Source organism: Macaca mulatta, chromosome 14, assembly GCF_049350105.2.
Source record: "Macaca mulatta isolate MMU2019108-1 chromosome 14, T2T-MMU8v2.0, whole genome shotgun sequence".
NCBI lineage: Eukaryota > Metazoa > Chordata > Mammalia > Primates > Cercopithecidae > Macaca > Macaca mulatta.
Window position 1 is genome coordinate 18,809,814 of NC_133419.1, and position 21,681 is coordinate 18,831,494.

At 41.0% G+C, this 21,681-nt stretch overlaps 1 protein-coding gene across 9 annotated transcripts in view; it reads left to right on the top strand.

The window, feature by feature from the left end:
• The window catches only part of CKAP5 (cytoskeleton associated protein 5), a 101,093-nt gene that overhangs the window by 54,339 nt on the left and 25,073 nt on the right, over positions 1-21,681 (top strand). For all 9 annotated transcript variants that reach the window (XM_077962954.1, XM_077962957.1, XM_077962956.1 and 6 more), the window contains exons 17-26: positions 2,009-2,194; positions 3,286-3,380; positions 6,462-6,519; positions 6,627-6,752; positions 9,871-10,010; positions 10,151-10,325; positions 10,915-11,028; positions 12,398-12,526; positions 18,452-18,646; positions 19,406-19,541. In XM_077962954.1, the coding sequence (XP_077819080.1) occupies positions 2,009-2,194; positions 3,286-3,380; positions 6,462-6,519; positions 6,627-6,752; positions 9,871-10,010; positions 10,151-10,325; positions 10,915-11,028; positions 12,398-12,526; positions 18,452-18,646; positions 19,406-19,541 (1,354 nt within the window). The remainder of the gene's footprint in view (positions 1-2,008; positions 2,195-3,285; positions 3,381-6,461; positions 6,520-6,626; positions 6,753-9,870; positions 10,011-10,150; positions 10,326-10,914; positions 11,029-12,397; positions 12,527-18,451; positions 18,647-19,405; positions 19,542-21,681) is intronic.

Consider the following 21,681-nt stretch of genomic DNA (forward strand, 5'->3'; position numbering starts at 1 on the left):
TTTCAGTCTTTCCTGGGCATACACACAACCTTGAATATTCGCACGACCTTCTAGATTCTCAGAGTCCTCTGTGGATATCTCATTCCCTAGATCCTTTTATGTTTTTGACCAAGCTGGTTTCCCCCAACTGGTATTGTGGACTTACACAGCTCTGATGTTAGATGTTAAGCAGTTGCCGCTCATTGTTTTTGTTGTTTTCAACAAAATCCCTGGGGGTAGGGCTCTTACCACTGAGCTAGCTAGAGTCCAGTCAAATAACAGGCCCTTCAAATGGAGCTTTTCTAGGAAGCAGCCAGAAAAGACAGTACTTTGGGTCAAAACTTTCTGAGGAAGTCCAAACCTGAGCTGTCCCCCCACCTGCCAGTGGCTGCACAGCTCTTGGTTTTCATAGTTGCTATGGTTACAAGACTTCAGGTTTTGAAGGCTACTGTGGAGCTGGAAGAAAAGGGGAACAAGGCAAGTTAAATCACCAGAAACCTCACTGTCCTTACTGAAATTTCAGCATCCTGTCTTTAAATGGTTCTTGTATTGTTACAAGCCTTTTTTAATTGTCAAAGTTGTGAGGTAAGTTGATTTGTATAGTTTTTGCCACTGTTCTATGTTGCTTTAAGGAAGATCAGTTTTTCAGAGGTATTGACTCTACAATTGCAGAAGTCCCACTCAAGATAATTACATTTCTTTGTTTTGTTTTTTGGTTTGGGATTATTTTTAAAATTTTTTACATTTTTATTTTTTTCACACGCCTGCTATGTCAAATTTTGGGGGTTTGAGACAAAGTCTCACTCTGTTGCCCAGGCTAGAGTGCAGTAGTGTGAACATGTCTCTCTGCAGCCTCAGCCTCCCAAGTAGCTAGGACTACAGGCGAAGGCCACACCCAACTAATTTTTGTACTTGTTGTAGAACTGGGGTCCCTCCATATTGACCAGGCTGGTCTTAAACTCCCGGGCTCAAGCATTCCTCTTGCCTCAACCTACCAAAGTGCTGGGATTACAGGCATGAGCCAGGCGATAATTGCATTTTAAAAGAGGGTGTTTGTGTGGCTGGGCACAGTGGCTCACGCCTGTAATCTCAGCACTTGGGGAGGCTGAGGTGATATCCACTTGACATCTACTTGAGGTCAGGAGATCGAGACCAGCCTGGCCAACATGGTGAAACCTCATCTCTACTAAAAATACAAAAATTAGCCAGGCGTGGTGGCAGGTGCCTATAAGTAATCCCAGCTACTTGGGCGGCTGAGGCATGAGAATCACTTGAACCCAGGAGGCAGAGGTTGCAGTAAGCTGATATCACACCACTGCACTCCAGCCCGGGCGACAGAACAAGAATCTGTCAAATAATACGTACATACATAAATAAATAAGTGGGGGTATTTGTCACCTAAATGAATCTGTATAATAGAATTTCTAGTGGCTTAACAAAGTTAAAATATTCACACAATACAAAGAAAAATATTTATGAGCAAAGGGGTCCTTAATCCCATAGATCTGCCATCACAATAATATCTTTAAATTATTTTCCACAGATGTTTTTATTCTTTTACTTAAAAGCCAACAAGTTCTCTAAAATCTCTCAAGTTCTGCGTTATGTGTGTGTATAAGAGGGTTATAGTGTTTTTGTAGGCAGCCCTAGTAGTAATTCTCAGTTATACAGTCAGTAGTAATTTGTTGTGTATTTTAGGATGTGTATTCAGTACTAAATGCAAATAATCATAAGAGGAGGAAAATTTAAAAATCAGATTTTTCAATTCATAAACTTTCTGTGCAATATTATTTGTTAATATTTTGGAACACTGAGTAGCTTTTTTTCCCCTCTCTTCACTGTCAGTTAAGTAATTGGTAACAATTAAAGGATACAAATTATTTTGCATATTTGTTTAAAATCCTCGTTTTACTTTAGTTGTGTTCTCAGCTGTCCCTAACCATGTCATATCTGTTACATGCTGTTAATACAAGTAAATAAATAAATGTCCTTGGCTTGCTCCTAACTTTATGAACTTATCCTTGTTCAGGTGATGCAAATGAAACTTCACATAGTTGCTTTGATTGCCCAGAAGGGAAATTTTTCCAAAACGTCAGCTCAGATTGTATTAGATGGCCTTGTGGACAAGATTGGAGATGTGAAATGTGGGAACAATGCAAAAGAAGCTATGACAGCAATAGCTGAAGCCTGTATGTTACCGTGGACTGCTGAACAGGTAACACAGAACTCTTATTCCTCTAGTTTTCCTAATTTTTTTACCCAAACTTTAAGCTTACTAATTAAACATTAGTTTTTATCTTCTCAAGTAAAATCTTTTTTGATACTGCATTTTGTTTTGAGATGGAATTTCACTCTGTCGCCCAGGCTGGAGTGCAGTGGTGCAATCTCGGCTCACTGCAACCCTCCTGGGTTCAAGTGATTCTCCTGCTTCAGCCTCCTGCATAGCTGGGATTACAGGCACCTGCCACCACACCTGCCTAATTTTTGAATTTTAACAGAGACAGGATTTCATCATGTTGGCCAGGCTGATCTCAAACTCCTGATCTCAGGTAATCCGCCTGCCTCGGCCTCCCAAAGTGCTGGGATTACAGGCATGAGCCACCACACCCGGCCCTTTGATACTGCATTTCCATTTTTACCTTTAAAAATACTCTATTGCCTAGTGATGAAAATTTATGTTAGTCAAAAATATTCGGTCAGACACAGGGTCTCACACCTGTAATCCCAGCACTTTGGGAGGCCGAGGCGGGAGGACAACGTAAGGCCAGGAGTTTGAGACCAGCCTGGCCAACGTGGTGAAACCCCGTCTCTACTGAAAATATAAAAATTAACCTGTAATGCCTGCTACTAGGGAGGCTGAGGCGGGAGAATCACTTGAACCCGGGAGACAGACATTGCAGTGAGCCAAGATCATGCCACTGTACTCCGGCCTGGGCAACAGAGTGAGACTGTCTCAAAACAAACAAAACATTCTATAGACAGTGAAAGCCCACGAGCTCTCGAGGCTGCAATGATTGATGATTGTGCCACTGTACTCCTGGGTGACAGAGCAAGACCTTGTCTGTAAAAATAAAAGATATTGTAATGCAGAGTAATTGCTGAAAAGCTATAAACAGTCCAGAATGCCTTTTAGTCCCACTGTCACTCACCTCATTTTCTTGTGTAGGTTAACTCTTGTTCCTAAGGCATTCTTGCAGTTGTTTTAGCATCAGAAAACTCTGTTTAATGCACATCTGCCTTAATGTCATGTGTATTTCTATAAGAAATACGAGATAAAACACAGATCTGTTGGTTTTCCCGTTTCAGGTTGTGTCAATGGCTTTCTCACAAAAGAATCCCAAAAATCAGTCAGAAACTCTGAATTGGCTATCAAATGCCATAAAAGAATTTGGTTTTTCTGGGTAAGTCGGAACGAAATCAAGTGGAAAATAGTTAAATGTTCTGTCAGTTTCTAAGTCGTGATTCGTCGTAGCTATTGCTGCTTATTTCTGAAGCGTGAGAGCTGGATTGTCTCATTTATATAAAATAAAATTACCTTTGTTCTCAAAGGTCTATATTGGCTTGTGTTCCTGCATTTTAATATTCACTGAAAGAGTTCTCTAAGTTATTTTTCCTTAAGCATTAATAGCTGTCCCACAGAAAATCCAGTTCCAAGAATTTCTAGTCAAATACATTAGGAAATTTCTGTATAAAATTACATTTGTTTAAAGACCTATAGTATGCCTTGACGAATGAAATGCTCTCAGAAATCTTCAATAGAAGAGCTTGTTTAACTTTAACCCACTGTTCTCAAACTTATTTGCATATAGAGCACAGTTGTTTATTTAAAACAAAACTTTATACAGTTTACTTTATTCCAGGTACTTTTAAAAAGCACTTTCTAAATCATAATTCATTTGATTTAATCGTCATAAAAACTATGTGAGGCATTATGTTATCTCTATCTTGTAGATGAGGACTAAGGCACAGAAAGTTTAAGTAATTTGGGCCCATCGTAGTTAGGAAAGTGGCAAAACCAAGATTTTAATCCAGGCATTCTGGTTTGGAGAAAGAATGATGTAACTGCTATACTATGTTGCCTTTGTCTGTGCCATGCTACATTTTGCAACATGCTTGTTAATATCTCGTGAAAGGATATTTTGAGTTCTACTGATTGAAAAAACACTATTCTAGAACTTACTCAAATAGCAAAGAACTGTTGTTGTTGTTGGTTTTTTTTTTTTTTTTTTGAGACGGAGTCTCCCTCTGTCGCCCAGGCTGGAGTGCAGTGGCCGGATCTCAGCTCACTGCCAGCTCCGCCTCCCGGGTTCACGCCATTCTCCTGCCTCAGCCTCCCGAGTAGCTGGGACTACAGGCGCCCGCCACCTCGCCCGGCTAGCTTTTTGTATTTTTTTAGTAGAAATGGGGTTTCACCGTGTTAGCCAGGATGGTCTCGATCTCCTGACCTCGTGATCTGCCCATCTCGGCCTCCCAAAGTGCTGGGATTACAGGCTTGATGTTTGTTATGTTATTATCTGTGGTGTTCTCCCATAGTTGAGGGTATTGTTATAATTCCTCTTAATTGTACAGTCTTTGATATAACACAAATCTCTTGGCATGTCACTTATAAAAGCCACATATTTTCCTTTTTTTTGTTACGATCTTTCATTTATTCATGTATTAAACAATTACATATTGGCTATTACAGTGTTCCAATTGTTTGTTCCAGTCCTTCAGAATACATCGTGAGCGAAATTAAATTTCTGTTTCATGGGAGTTACGTTTGAATAAAGAAAGATAGGTAATAAACAGTACATATATATATATAAAAAGAGAGACAGAGAGGCAGGCAGGCCGGGTGCGGTGGCTCATGCTTGTAATCCCAGAACTTATGGGAGGCTGAGGCAGGCAGATCACCTGAAGTCAGGAGTTCGAGACCGACCTGACCAACATGGAGAAACCCCACTTCTCCTAAAAATACAAAATTAGCTGGGTGTGGTGGCACATGCCTGTAATCCCAGCTACTCAGGAGGCTGAGGCAGGAGAATCACTTGAACCCAGGAGGCGGAGGTTGCAGTGAGCCAAGATCATGCCATTGCTCTCCAGCCTGGGCAACAAGAACAAAACTCCATCTCAAAAAATAGAGATATATATATTTTTACATATATATGTTTATGTAAAGCAGGATGAGGGGTTAAATGGAATAATGTGGTATAGTTTAGATGGTGTTGTTTTCTATATAGTAGTTGAAGAGTTCTTCCTGAAAAAAAGACATTTGAGCAGAGACCAGGATATGAGAGAGCAAGCTGTAATAATCAGAGAGGAGCATTCTAGACCAAGGGAAGAGCAAATGCCAAAAGCTCTGTGGTAGAAGCACATGTGATATATTTAAAATAGCAACGAGTGTATTTCCTTCAGAATGTAGCTATAGGACAATGAGTGAGTGGGTAGGAAGTGGTAGGAGATAAAGCTGGAGAAAGAATAGGGGGCCAGGTCATATGGGGCCTCAACATTTTGAGTTAAGTTGGGAAGGCATTAGGGGATTTTTGAGCAGAAGAGTAACGGGTTCATATTCTGACTATTGTCAGAGAAAACAGGAGATCAAAGACAGGAAGACGAATTAGTAGGCTATTGGAATAATTCTGTCGAGAAATTCTGGTGGCTTGGACATAGACTGTAGAAGTGGAAGGGTTTTAACTGATAAAGATGTTTAAAAAGCAGAACAGAACAGGATATAAGAGAGAGACAAGTCAGAGATAACTTCAAAAAGTCAAGGATAGCCTGAGCAACTGGAAGAAAAATGTGGCTCTTCACTGAGGTGGAGAAGACTGGGAGGAACAGATTTTGGGATTGGAGTGAGGACAATCAGGAGTTTGGTTTCAACATATTAGATGTAGGGTGTCTTCCAGGTATACAAATGGAAATATCACAAAGGCAGCTGGATGATGTGAATCTGGAGTTCAGGAGAGAGTTCAAGATTGGATTTAAGAGTTGTATTTAAGCATGAAAGGATTGTCAGCATATAGATAGTATTCAAAGCTCACTTTAAAGTTCGTGTAGGAGGCTGAGTGCGGTAGCTCAAGCCTGTAATCCCAGCACTTTGGGAGGCTGAGGCAGGCAGATCACTTGAGGTAAGGAGTGTGAGACCAGCCTGGCCAACACGGTGAAACCCCGTCTCTACTAAAAACAAACAAACAAAAAATTAGCTGGGTGTGGTGTTGCACACCTGTAATCTCAGCTCCTCGGGAGGCTGAAGCATGAGAATTGCTTGAACCAGAGAGGCAGAGGTTGCAGTGAGCTATCATGTACTGTACTCCAGCCTAGGTTACAGAACAAGACTGTGTCTCAAATAAATAAAACAAAATAAAATAAAGTTAGTGTAGGAAGAGAAAAAGTGAGAACTTTGCCAAAGGAAGCCAGTCCTAGAGTCTGGCTTTATAAAACTCTATTGAGTATTTTGAGGGTTTCATTTGTTTGCTTTTAATTCTAAGTGTTTCTTCTAGGTTGAATGTCAAAGCTTTCATTAGCAATGTGAAGACAGCTCTTGCTGCAACAAACCCAGTGAGTACATAACAACATATATAGGGCAGTATTGCCATCTTTGTGATTTAAAAAGTTATTATTGCCATCTTTGTGATTTAAAAAGTTCTTTTTCTTCTGTCTGGCAGGCTGTGAGGACTGCTGCCATAACCCTGCTTGGCGTGATGTATCTGTATGTTGGTCCCTCTTTGCGAATGTTCTTTGAGGATGAGAAACCTGCCCTCCTATCCCAGATAGATGCAGAATTTGAGAAGGTAAAATTTCCACAAATGATGCAATCTGTTAGCGGACTTGAGAATCTCATTAATTAAGACTAAACTGTTGGGTGTGGTGGTGCATACCTGTAGTCCCAGCTACTCAGGAGACTGAGGAAGGAGGATTGCTTAAGCGCAGATGTTTTGGGGGCTGTAGTGTGCTGTGCCAGTTGGGTGTCCACAGTAAGTTCAGCATTAGTATTGTGACCTCCCAGGAGCTGAGGCCACCAGGTTGCCCAAGGAGAGGTGAACTGGCCCAGATCAGAAACAGAACAGGTCAGCCAGGTGCAGTGGTTCATGCCTATAATCCCAGCACTTTGGGAGGCCAAGGCAGGAGGATCCCCTGAGCCCAGGAGTTTAAGACCAGCCTGGGCAACAAAATGAGACCTTGTCTCTACAAAAAAAAAAAAAAAAAAAATCAAAAAATTAGCCAGGCATAGTGGCACATGCCTGTGGTCCCAGCTACACAGGAGGCCAAAGTGGGAGGATCACCTGAGCCCAGGAGGTTGAGGCTCCAGTGAACCATGTTTGTACCACTGTACTCGAGCCTAGGCCACAGAGACAGACCTTTTCTCAAAAGAAAAAGAAAAAAAAAAGAAAGAAAGAAACAGCACGTCAAAACTCCCATGCAGATCAGATCAGTAGTGGGATCACAATTAGAATAGTCACTGCATGCCAGCCTGGGCAACATACTGAGACTCCGTCTTTCTGGAATGAAGAATATGTATTTGCTTTTATGCACAATAAAGTATCCCTGGAAGAGTTCATAAGAAATTGATGATTTTGGCTGGGCTTGGTGGCTCATGCCTATAATCCCATCACTTTGGGAGGCTGAGGCAGGCAGATCACTTGAGGTCAGGAGTTTGAGACCAGCCTGGCCAATATGGCGAAACTCCATCTCTACTAAAAATACAAAAATCAGCCGAGTGGCTGGGCGCCGTGGCTCACACCTGTAATCCCAGCACTTTGGGAGGCCGAGGTGGGTGGATCATGAGTTCAGGAGATCAAGACCATCCTGGCTAACATGGTGAAACACCATCTCTACTAAAAATACAAAAAATTAGCCAGGCGTGGTGGCAGGCGCCTGTAGTCCCAGCTACTCGGGAGGAGAATGGCGTGAACCCGGGAGACGGAGCTTGAAGTGAGCTGAGATTGCCCCACTGCACTCCAGCCTGGGCAAGAGAACGAGACTCTGTCTCAAAAAGAAAAAAAATTCAGCCGAGTGTGGTGGTATGCCCTGGAATCCAGCTACTTAGGAGGCTGAGGCATAAGAATCACTTGAACCCGGGAGACATAGGTTGCAATGAGCCAAGATCATGCGACTGCACTCCAGTCTGGGTGACAGAGCAGGACTCTGTCTCAAAAAGAAGAAGAAAAAAAATTTTTTTGTTTGTTTGTTTGTCTGTTTTGTTTTTGGGTTGTTTTGTTTGGTTGTTTGAGATGGAATTTCGCTCTTGTTGCCCAGGCTTGAGTACAGTGGCGCTTCCTGGGCTTATTCCAACCTCTACCTTCCGGGTTCAAGCAATTCTTCTGCCTCAGCCTCCTCAGCTGGGAAGCTGGGATTACAGGCATGCGCCACTATGCCAGGCTAATTGTTGTATTTTTAGTAGATATGAGGTTCTACCATGTTGGCTAGGCTGGTCTCAAACTCCTGACCTCTGGTGACCTGCCCATCTTGGCCTCCCAAAATGCTGTGATCACAGGTGTTAGCCACCACAACCAACCGATGATTTTATCTATGAGGAAGATAACTAGGTAGCTATGGTATAGAATGGGAGATTTTTCTCTTTACGTTCTTTGATACAATGTCAAATGTTGTAAATGTATTACCTGGTCAAAAAGTACATTAAATATAAGTTTATTTAATTTTGTTTAGAGACAGGGTCTTACTCTGTCACCCAGGCTGGAGTGCATTGGCACAATCATGTCCCACTGCAGCCTCAACCTCCCAGGCTCAAGTGGTCCTCCTGCCTTAGCTCCTAAGTTGCTGGAACCACATGCATCATGCTCAGCAAATTTTTAAAATTTTTTGTAGAGACAAGGTCTCCCTTTGTTGCCCAGGATGGTCTTGAGCTCCTGGACTCAAGCACTCCTCCCACCTCAGCCTCCCAAAGTGTTGGGATTACAGGCGTGAATCACTGCTCCTGGCCAAATATAACATTTTTAAAAAATTTAAAATAAAAACATAAATTTAAAAACTTGACCCTCCTCGGCCAGGTGCGGTGTCTCATGCCTGTAATTGCAGCACTTTGGGAGGCCAAGGTGGGCGGATCATGAGGTCAGGAGATGGAGACCATCCTGGCTAACACAGTGAAACCCCGTCTCTACTAAAAATACAAAAAATTAGCCGGGCATGGTGGCAGGCGCTTGTAGTCCCAGCTACTGGGGAGGCTGAGGCAGGAGAATGGCGTGAACCTGGGAGGCGAAGCTTGCAGTAAGCCGAGATCACGCCACTGCACTCCAGCCTGGGCGACAGAGCAAGATTCCGTCTTAAAAAAAAAAGACCCCCTCAAATAATATTTCTAACTGAAATTGCTGAGTGTTGGTACACTTGCTCTGTATTGTCTTGAGTATATAAGTCAAAAGACAGCTTCATAATTCTAACGAGTTTTGGGGGAATGTTTTGTTTTGTTTTGTTTTTGAGACAGAATCTGGCTCTGTCACCCAGGCTGGAGTGCAGTGGGCAGTCTCAGCTCACTGCAACCTATTCCTCCTGGGTTCAAGTGATTATCCTGCATCAGCCTCTCTAGTAACTAGGACCACAGGTGTGCACCACCACACCCTGCTAATTTTTGTATTTTTAGTATAGTTGAGGTTTCACTATGTCAGCCAGGCTGGTCTCGAACTCCTGACCTCAGATGATCCACCCGCCTTGGCCTCCCAAAGTACTGGGATTATAAGTGTGAGCCACCACACCTCGCCTTCTAGTAGGTTTTGTATAAAAATACCTTTTGACATGTAGTCTCAAAATTGTAATCTAGGTAGCAGTCAAATTACCTACTGTGTAAATAGGTATTATAAAGGAATGAGAGTTTGACACGGGCACCCTCTCTAATTTGTTTGTTCCCATATCCTATTATATAAATTTCATTACCCTTACTCATTCATTTGTGTATAGATGCAGGGACAAAGCCCACCTGCTCCAACCAGGGGAATTTCCAAGCATAGCACAAGTGGTACAGATGAAGGAGAAGATGGAGATGAACCAGATGATGGGAGCAATGATGTCGTTGATCTTTTGCCGAGGACGGAGATCAGGTAGGTTCCAGTCTGTGAAATGGTTTATTTCATTCATTGTATTGAATTCTGAATGTTCTTTTTGAATTCAGTGAGGGGAACTTATGTGATATCATCATTTTTTTGGAGTCTGGAATTAAAGGTTATTTTCTGTTTTTCAGTGATAAAATCACTTCAGAGTTGGTATCTAAGATTGGTGATAAGAATTGGAAGATTAGGAAAGAAGGCCTAGATGAAGTGGCAGGTATTATCAATGAAGCAAAATTTATCCAACCGAATATAGGTGAACTTCCAACTGCCTTGAAGGGTCGACTCAATGATTCAAATAAAATCTTGGTATGTAGAGCATACGACTCTTCTTTTTATCTTCCCTCCCCACTGCTGCAGGAGTTACGTTTTCAGTGTAGCCTTCACTAGCAAAAAACTAAGTGATTACTTTCTTTGCTTTGAACTAGAAATAGCTGCCTTTAATTTATTAAGTGTATCTCAAGATATGATGGTAGTTGGCAGATTTATTCATCAAATTTTTATGAGTCAGAATTTGTTTTTTGCAGAAATCCAGTATTGAATATATTTGTATAAAACTGCTTGTAATATACATAAACATAATAATTTCTTATTTTTAAATGTGGATTTTTATATCAGGATTTCCATAAACTAGGTTTTACCTTAAAGTTGTAAAGTACCATAATCTCTGGTCTAAAATTCTGATAATCTAGTTTTACGAACTGATGATAAAAAGAGAGGCCACTGCCTACAAAATAATTGGAATAATCTAAGTAGAATAGCATGACAAGCCAATGTCTCTGTCTCTTGAGTAGGCCAGAAATATCCTGCTGTATTGACAGTATAGCAGCAAATTTACGGAAGTTTGCACGCAACTTGCTTATGGTTTCAACATAAAGTATTGGCTCTTTCCACTCAGGTACAGCAAACATTGAATATCCTGCAACAACTGGCAGTAGCCATGGGCCCAAATATTAAGCAACATGTAAAAAATTTAGGCATCCCTATCATCACAGTCCTTGGAGACAGCAAGGTAAACCTAACTCTTTTCACCACGGCTCCATTCTGGAATAGGCCAGCCATATTCTTGGGTTAAAGACAATTCTCTTTTTAGAGTAATGTAAAGACCTTATAAACTTTATAAAGATGGAAATATTAGAAGAAAAACAGTAAACATTTTTATCTTCCAGGCAGGATTAAGGTGACCAGATATCACTTACTAGTTTTGTGACTTTTAGATAAGCTATCTTCATTGAGGGTCAGTTTCTTTATCTGTGATATTTCTTTCTTACAGAATTAAATGAGTCTGTATGTAAGGTACATTTTATTGTGCCTGTTTCATATAGTATGCACACGACAAATGGTTGCTATTATGATTATAACATAATTGTGTAACATTTTGCTATAGTGAATAAAGACGTGAATTTGGAGTTCATTAAGTTATTTTCTACTTTTATTTTTCTGAACTATTAGAGTGGGATCTTCTAGTAGTAGCTCAGCAAGATATTTGTAGTTTCATAGTCCTAGAAGTCACTGAAATATCATTGAAGGTTACAATGTTTAGCCCTAGACTAAATATTTGAATATAATGTATAATTTATTTAACTTGAGGAACTTTATTTAATATAATTTGTGCTATTTTAATATTAATATAAATTAATATAAAAACATAACTAATTTTCAATCCGTTTATTAGCAATTTCAGTCTTAACCATTATGTTGTCTTTAACATTTAGAATTTCATTCTTTAGCAGACAGACATAGACATAAATGCCCGCAGCTTTTCAGGAAGCAAAATATAGGAGTTTATTCTTTTTTTTTTTTTTTTTTTTTTTTTTGAGACAGAGTCTCGCTCTGTCGCCCAGGCTGGAGTGCAGTGGCCGGATCTCAGCTCACTGCAAGCTCTGCCTCCCGGGTTCACGCCATTCTCCTGCCTCAGCCTTCCATGTAGCTGGGACTACAGGCGCCCGCCACCTCGCCCGGCTAATTTTTTGTATTTTTAGTAGAGACGGGGTTTCACCGTGTTAGCCAGGATGGTCTCGATCTCCTGACCTCGTGATCCGCCCATCTCGGCCTCCCAAAGTGTTGGGATTACAGGCTTGAGCCACCGTGCCCGGCCTAGGAGTTTATTCTTACATGATATTTTATGCCCAGATCACTCACTGTTTTGCCTGATTAACTGAGTACACAAGTTTTACAATTTGGAGTTTTATATTTCTACTTTACTTTGGAGTTTTAGTACAATCATAGAACTAGTTTCTGTTTTAGAGAAGATGGCTTCATGTATGTTCATGTGGGCCTTAGAGAACCCTCCATTGTTCATGTTCATAAAGCAACAGTGATTACCCCCTACCTCCAAACTGTGGTAGATATTATTTTTGCTGATTATCTTCTCCATTTAGAACAATGTTCGAGCTGCTGCCCTAGCGACTGTAAATGCTTGGGCAGAACAGACTGGCATGAAGGAATGGCTGGAAGGAGAAGATCTTTCTGAAGAGCTCAAAAAGGAAAATCCTTTCTTGAGGCAAGAGGTTAGTATCATAAATTAATCAATCGTGTGCATTACTCATGTCATTTACTTCCATAGGGGCTTGGGCCTGTCTGATAAATACGCATTTATGGTTAGAATGAGTTTCATTATAAAACAATTAATAAAATGAAACCACATTCCTGGGGCCTTTGTATTCATGTGCTTCCATTTTCTTCCTTTCACATGCTTCTTTATCAATAACATTTTCTAGAGGACTAGGCTTTTTGTGGAATTTTTCCCTTTTCTTAAACATTTAAATGATAAAATCAGAGGTTTTGTGTTTTTTGTTTTTTTAATTATACTTTAAGTTCTGGGATACATGTGCAGAACATGCAGGTTTGTTACATAGGTATACATGTGCCATGGTGGTTTGCTGCATCCATCAATCCGTCATCTTCATTAGGTATTTCTCCTAATGCTGTCCCTCCCCTTGCCCCCCCAACCCCCGACAGGCCCCAGTGTGTGATGTTCCCCTCCCTGTGCCCATATGTTCTCATTGTTCAACTCCCACTTACGAGTGAGAAATTGCAGTGTTTGGTTTTCTGTTCCTATGTTAGTTTGCTGAGAATGATGGTTTCCAGCTTCATCCATGTCCCTGCAAAGGACATGAACTCAATCTTTTTTTATGGTTGCATAGTATTCCATGGTGTATATGTGCCATATTTTCTTTATCCAGTCTAACATGATGGGCATTTGGGTTGGTTCCGAGTCTTTGCTATTGTGAATAGTGCTGCAGTAAACATACATATGCATGTGTCTTTATAGTAGAATGATTTATAATCCTTTGGGTATTACCCAGTAATGGGATTACTGGGTCAGATGGTATTTCTAGTTCTGGATCCTTGAGGAATTGCCACAATGGTCTTCCACAATGGTTGAACTAATTTACACTCCAACCAACAGTGTAAAAGTGGTTCCTATTTCTCCACATCCTCTCCAGCATCTGTTGTTTCCTGACTTTTTAATGATCGCCATTCTAACTGGCATGAGATGGTATCTCATTGTGTTTTGATTTGCATTTCTCTAATGACCAGTGATGATCTTTTTTTCATATGTTTGTTGGCCACATAAATGTCTTCTTTTGAAAATTTCTGTTCATATCCTTCGCCCACTTTTTGATGGGGTTGTTTGTTTTTTTCTTGTAAATTTGTTTAAGTTCCTTGTAGATTCTGGATATTAGCCCTTTGTCAGATGGATAGATTGCAAAAATTTTCTCTCATTCTGTAGGTTGCCTGTTCACTCTGATGATAGTTTCTTTTGCTGTGCAGGAACTGTTTAGTTTAATTAGATTCCATTTGTCAATTTTGGCTTTTGTTGCCATTGCTTTTGGTGTTTTAGTCATGAAGTCTTTGCCCATGCCTATGTCCTGAATGGTATTCTAGGTTTTCTTCTAGGGTTTTTATGATTTGAAGTCTTAGGTTTAAATCTTTAATCCATCTTGAGTTAATTTTTGTATAAGGTGTAAGGAAGGGGTCCAGTTTCAGTTTTCTGCATATGGCTAGCCAGTTTTCCCAATACCATTTTTTAAATAGTGAATCCTTTCCCCATTGCTTGTTTTTGTTAGGTTTGTCAGAGATCAGATGGTTGTAGATGTGTGCTGTTACTTCTGAGGCCTCTGTTGTGTTCCATTGGTCTATATATCTGTTTTGGTACCAGTATCATGCTGTTTTTGTTACTGTAGCCTTGTAGTATAGTTTGAAGTCAGGTAGCATGATGCCTCCAGCGTTGTTCTTTTTACTTAGGATTGTTTTGGCTATACAGGCTCTTTTTTGGTTCCTTATGAAATTTAAAGTAGTTTTTTTCTAATTCTGTGAAGAGAGTCAATGGTAGCTTGATGGGAATAGCGTTGAATCTATAAATTACTTTGGACAATATGGCCATTTTCATGAGACTGATTATTCCTATCCATGAGCATGGAATGTTCTTCAATTTGTGTCCTCTCTTATTTTGTTGATTAGTGGTTTGCAGTTCTCCTTGAAGAGGTATTCCTAGGTATTTTATTCTCTTTGTAGCAGTTGTGAATGGGAATTTGCTCATGATTTGGCTTTCTGTCCATTATTGGTGTATAGGAATGCTTGTAATTTTTGCACATTGATTTTGTATCCTGAGAAGTTGCTTATCGGCTTAAGGAGTTCTTGGGCTGAGAGGATGGGGTTTTGCAAATATACAATCATGTTCATCTGCAAACAGAGATAATTTGACTTCCTCTCTTCCTATTTGAATACCCTTATTTCTTTCTCTTGCCTGATTGCCCTGGCTAGGACTTCCAATACTATGTTGAATAGGAGTGGTGAGAGAGGGCATCCTTGTCTTATGCTGGTTTTCAAAGGAAATCCATGCAGCTTTTGCCCATTCAGTGTAATATTGGCTGTGGGTTTGTCATAAATAGCTCTTATGAAAATCAGAGGTTTTAATCAAACATAAAAATAGAGGCTGGGTGCAATGACTCATGCCTGTAATCCCAGCACTTTGGGAGGCTGAGGCGAGCAGATCACTTGAGGTCAGGAGTTGGAGACCAGCCTGCCCAACATGGTGAAACCCCATCTCTACTAAAAATATAAAAAATTAGCTGGGTGTGGTGGTGCGGGCCTATAATCCCAGCTACTTGGGAGGCTGAGGCAGGAGAATCGCTTGAATCCAGGAGGCAGAGGTTGCGGTGAGCTGAGATCACGCCACTGCACTCCAGCCTGGGTAATAGAGCAAGATTTCATCTCAAAAAATAATAATAATAATAATAATAAGCCAGTTGCAGTGGCTCACGCCTATAATCCCAGCACTCTGGGAGGCCAAGGTGGGTAGATCACCTGAGGTCAGGAGTTCGAGACCAGTCTGGCAACATGATGAAACCCCGTCTCTACCAAAAATAGAAAAATTAGCCAGGCGTGGTGGCGGGCGCCTCTAATCCCAGCTACTCCGGGGGCTGAGACAGGAGAATCACTTGAACCCGGGAGGCAGAGGTTGCAGTGAGCCGAGATCACGTCATTGCACTCTAGCCTGGACAACAAAAGCAAAACTCTGTCTCAAAAAAAAAAATCATTCAGAAATCCATCAGAGTAATCATAACAGAATAACAAAATTCGTGATTATATCAATTGATGGAAAAAAGGCATTTGACATATCCAACATGCGTTCATGATTAAAAACTCTCAGCAAGTTAGTAATGAAAGAGAATTACCTCAACTTGATATAAGCATCTGCATAACAACCTCTACAGAGAACATGAAACTTAATGGTGAGGGCCAGGCACGGTGGCTCACGCCTGTAATCCCATCACTTTGGAAGGCCAAGGCAGGCAGATCATGAGGTCAAGAGATCGAGACCATCCTGGCAAACATGGTGAAACCCCGTCTCTACCAAAACTACAAAAATTAGCTGGGCGTGGTGGCATGAGCCTGTAGTCCCAGCTACTTGAGAGGCTGAGGCAGGAGAATCACTTGAACCCGGGAGGCAGAGGTTGCAGTGAGCCAAGATCGCGCCACTGCACTCCAGCCTGAGTGACAGAGCAAGACTCCGTCTCAAAAACAAACAAACAAAAAAAGGAGGAATCACTTTACAATTAGCTTACTATGTTGCTAATGTAATCAAGACACTGTGATAGTGGTAGTAGGAGAATGGGGTGGAGATAGACACATAAATCATTGGAACAACAGAAAGAACCCAGAAATAGACCCACACTAATATGATCAACTAATTTTTTACAAAGCTACAAACTGATTCCATGGAGGAAGTATAGTCTTTTCAACAAATGATTCTGGAGCAATTGAACATCCATAAACAAAAAAATGAACCTCACCCTAAACCTCACTGTCTCAAAACAGATTATGGACTTAAATGTAAAACATAAAACTATTGAACTTTTAAGGGCAAACTAGAAAATCTCCAGGATGTAAGGCTGGCAAAGAATTCTTAGACTTAAAACCAAAACCATAATCCATAAAAGTCAAGTTGACAAATTGGACTACGTGAAAATTAAAAACTTTTACTCTGCAAAAAAACCACATGAAAATAACAAAACAAGCTACAGAACAACAGAAAAGATTTGTAAGCCAGTATCCAATAACGGACTGGTATCTAGAATATACAAAGAACTCAGAAAACTCAATAGTAACAACAACAGAAAAATCAGAAAATGGGTATCCATGGCCAAGCCTGTTTTAGGGGAAAATTTTTTTAAAAATAGAAAATGAGGCCGGGCGCGGTGGCTCAAGCCTGTAATCCCAGCACTTTGGGAGGCCGAGACGGGCGGATCACGAGGTCAGGAGATCGAGACCATCCTGGCGAACACGGTGAAACCCCGTCTCTACTAAAAAAATACAAAAAACTAGCCGGGCGAGGTGGCGGGCGCCTGTAGTCCCAGCTACACAGGAGGCTGAGGCAGGAGAATGGCGTAAACCCGGGAGGCGGAGCTTGCAGTGAGCTGAGATCCGGCCACTGCGCTCCAGCCCCGGCGACAGAGCAAGACTCCATCTCAAAAAAAAAAAAAGAAAATGGGACAAAAGACACGAACAGATGTTTCACTGGAGAGGATACACAGATGGCAAATAAGCCAATGAAAGATGCTCAGTGTTGGCCTTGTGCGGTGGCTCACGCCTGTAATCCCAACACTTTAGGAGGCCAAGGCAGACGGAACACCAGGTCAGGAGTTTGAGACCAGCCTGGCCAGCATGGAGAAATCCCGTCTCTACTGAAAATACAAAAATTAGCCAGGTGTGGTGGCGGGCGCCTGTAATCCCAGCTACTTGGGAGGCTGAAGCAGGAGAATTGCTTGCATGTGGGAGGTGGAAGTTGCAGTGAGCTGAGATTGTGCCATTGCACTCCAGCCTGGGTGACAAGAGCAAGACTCCATCTCAGAAAAAAACAAAACAAAAAAATGCTCAGTGTTATTAGCAACCAGGGAAATGCAAATTAAAACTATGATGAAATATCACTATACAATCATCAGAATTGCTAAAATTAAAAATAATTGTAACGTGAAATGCTGGAGAAACCTAAATAGTCATGCATTGCTGCTGGGAATGTAAAATGGTATAGCCACTTCAGGAAACAGTTTGGCATTTTCTTATAAAACTAAACATGCAGTTACTATATGAGCCAGCAATTGCACTCTTGGACATGTATTTCAGAAAAATGAAAATTTATGTCCATACAAAAATATGTACAAATATTCATAGCAACTTCAATCATAGTAGCCAAAAACTGGGATTATAGCTCAAGGGTAGAGCATTTTACTGCATAATAGCCAAAAACTAGAAACAGTTCAGATACCTTTCAATAGGTGAATGGTTAAACAAATCTCTTGTATATCCATACATGGAATACTATTTAGCAATTAAGAACAAATTGCTGGTAAATGCAGCAATTCAGATAAATCTCCAAGGAACTATGCTGCATGACTAAAGCCAATCCCACTGGCCTGCGAGCCAAGATTATGCCATTGCCCTCCAGCCTGGGTGATGGGAGTGAAACCTTGTCTCAAAAATGAAAAATACAAATATGAACTATTTTAGGGATATATAGAAAAAAATGTCAACATAAGGCAAAAAATAGAAGTCTTGGTAAAATTTGTAACCTTCTGATCACAATAAGTGCTTTGGGTCTTCTAGCTAAATATTTTTCAGAACTAAAGGGAGATAAGTCAAACTTTTTCATCTTTAAGATGTATTAAGAACTATTAAAGCTTTATAATTTAATACCCAAATATAGTCCAAAGAAATGTGTCCTTATGTTAAAGATGATTGTCATCATTGAATATATTATTTAAATATAGCACAGTTCTTGAATTATGAAAAGTACTGATTTCATATTGGAAAGTTATAGTGTGAAAGCTAATTCAGTGCTTGAGACTAATGAAATCAGTAAGCCTGAGATCATACATGATAACAGTCTTCATTTGAAGTGTGTAACTAGTCTTTATTTCTTTTGGCAGCTTCTGGGCTGGCTGGCTGAGAAACTACCTACTCTTCGTTCCACCCCTACAGACCTTATCCTTTGTGTTCCTCATCTCTACTCCTGCCTAGAAGATCGAAATGGAGATGTGCGAAAGAAGGCCCAAGATGCTTTGCCATTCTTCATGATGCATTTAGGATATGAAAAAATGGCCAAGGCTACTGGGAAACTAAAGGTACTACTTCTTGTTGCTGCTACTGCTGTTAAAAGCTATTAAAAAAAGCGAGACTCCGTCTCAAAAAATAAAAAATTAAAAAAAAAAAAAATATATATATATATATATATATATATATTTAACATGGGCCAGGCACGGTGGCTCACGCCTGTAATCCCAACACTTTGGGAGGCCGAGGCAGGTGGATCACCTGAGGTCAGGAGTTCAAGGCCAGCCTGGCCAACATGGTGAAACCCCATCTCTACAAAAAATACAAAAAAATTAGCCGGGTTTGGTGGCACATGCCTGTAATCCCAGCTACTTGGGAGGCTGAGGCAGGAGAATTGCATGAACCCAGGAGGCAGAGGTTGCATTGAGCTGAGATCATGCCACTGCACTCCAGCCTGGGCAGCGAGCAAAACTCCGTCTCAAAAATATATATATATATTAAACATGAATTTATATGAGCAAAAAACCATATTACCTCCTGTGAGTCTTAATTTGAAATCATAACAAGCAAAAATAAAATATTAAGCAGTGTAGAAGTAAAAATCTGCTGACTTCACAGGGGTGAAAACTGTGACCTTCTAGAATGATACCTACCTTAGTGTGACTTCATAATGTGTGTGACTTCTGACACCATGTGCTGCCTCCCTTACTTCAGTGGTATTTCAAAACTAGGAGCTTAGTCATTTGTTCAACAGAGGATTTGTTCATAAGCTTCGTATGACTTTATCATTTATGTGACCTCTCACTTTTTATGTTATTTTGTCTCTCTAGCCAACTTCTAAAGATCAGGTATTGGCCATGCTAGAGAAAGCCAAAGCTAACATGCCAGCCAAGCCTGCTCCACTTGCTAAAGCAACTTCTAAACCAATGGGAGGGTCTGCTCCAGCCAAATTCCAGCCTGCATCAGGTAACTCTATCTTAAGAGGGTTAAAGGGGAAGGAAATAGCCCTGAGGAACTCTAAAAAGACATTCAGCCTTGTCTCTTTTAAATCACATTTCCTTACAGCGTAGATCCAAGCTCTCCTTCCTTCTCTCCTTACTTTCCTTTCACAAACACTTGTCAAGTAGTCAAGTACCTATTTTATGCCAGAAACTGTACTAAGAGTACAAAGGTGACTAATTTGGTTTCTAATTCTAAAATGTTTTTTTTGTTTTTGTTTTGTTTTGTTTTGTTTTTAGAGTTGGGGTCTTGCTCTGTCACCCAGGAGGGAGTGTAGTGGCATGATCATAGCTCACTGCAACCTTGAACTCCTGGGCTCAAGTGTTCCTTGTGTCTCATCCTCCCAAGTTGCTGGGACTACAGGCATGCACCATCACACCTGGCTATTTTTTTTTACTTTTTATAGAGATGAGGTTTTGTTGTGATGCACAGGCTGGTCTCAAACTCCTGGCCTCAGGCGATCCTCCTGTCTCAGTCTCCTAAAGTGCTGGACTTACAGGCTTGAACCACCACACCTGACCCCAAAAGGAGTTTTGGAATAGCACATCAAAATAGTCCTTTATGAAGTGTTGCATCCTACATTTAAGGTTTCCACAACTGTTTTCTGCTCCTGGATACTATAATTAGAAGAGGAATTGGGAGAATCTAGCTTAATCTACTTTATTAACCTTCTTTAAGGGAAAATTCTTGATTTCTTTATCCTGATACTAAAATTCCATAATAAGCTGGGTGGCTTATGCTTGTAATCCCAGCAGTTTGGGAGGCCGAGGCCAGTGGATCACTTGAGGTCAGGAGTTTGAGATCAACCTGGCCAACATGGAGAAACCCCACCTCTACTAAAAATGCAAAAATTAGCTGGATGTGGTGGTGCACACCTGTAATCCCAGCTACTCAGGAGGCTGAGGCAGGAGAATTACTTGAATCCAGGAGGCAGAGGTTACAGTAAGCCAAGACCACGCCACAGCACTCCAGGCTGAGGGACAGAGCAAGACTCTGTCTCAAACTAAATAAATAAAAATAAATAAAATTCAATAATATATAACCTGTGGCCAATTCATTTTTAGACTTACTGCTTAACAATATTCTTGAATTTAGTGGAATAGAAATTGTTGATGCTATAAAGTTAGAAATTTTACAGCCTGATCAACATGGCAAAACCACATCTCTACAAAAATTACAAAAATTAGCTAGGCTTGGTGGCGCACACCTGTGGTCCCAGCTACCCAGGAGGCTGAGGTGGGAGGATCACTTCAGCCCAGGAGGTTGAGGCTTCAATGAGCCACGATCGCACCACTGCACTCCAGCCTGGGTGACAAAGCCAGAACCAGTCTCCCAAAAAAAAAAAAAAATTTACATGTGTAAAACTCTTTATTAAAGTGCATATTCAGTTTTAACTTTTATTGGGATCTTGCTATGTAGCAGATACTGAATATCAAAGATGTCCTTACCCTTAAGAAAGTATCAGTCTGGGCTGGGCATGGTGGCTCACACCTGTTATTCCACCACTTTGAGAGAACAAGGAGGTCAAGACCAGCTTGGGCAACATAGTGCGACCCTGTCTCTAAAAAAAAAAAAAATTGTTTTAATTAGCTGGGCTTGGTGGTACATACCTGTAGTCCCAGCTCTTCAGGAAGCTGAGGTGGGAGGACTGTTTTAGCCAGGGAGGTCAAGGCTGCAGTGAGCCCTGATCATGCTATTGCACTCTAGCCTGTGTGACAGAAACCCTGTCTCTAAACAAACAAATGAAACTACAGTTTAAATGTTGGTAAATGAGATATACATTTTCTGAATTAATTTCCCTCTTATGCTTAAAGAGAGATTTTGGGAGAAAAATTATTAGGAAAAAAAATCTGAGCCAGGCACAGTGGCTCACGGCTGTAATCCCAGCACTTTGGGAAGCCAAGGTGGGTGGATTGCTTGAGCCCAGGAGTTTGAACATGGTGAAACCCTGTCTCCACAAAAACTGCAAAGAAAATTAGCTCGGTGTGGTGGCACAGTCCTGTAGTCCCAGCTACTAGGGAGGCTGAGGTGGGAGAATTCACTGAGCCCAGGAGGTCAAGGCTGCAGTGAGCACCGTGAAGGCACCACTATACTCCAGCCTGGGAGA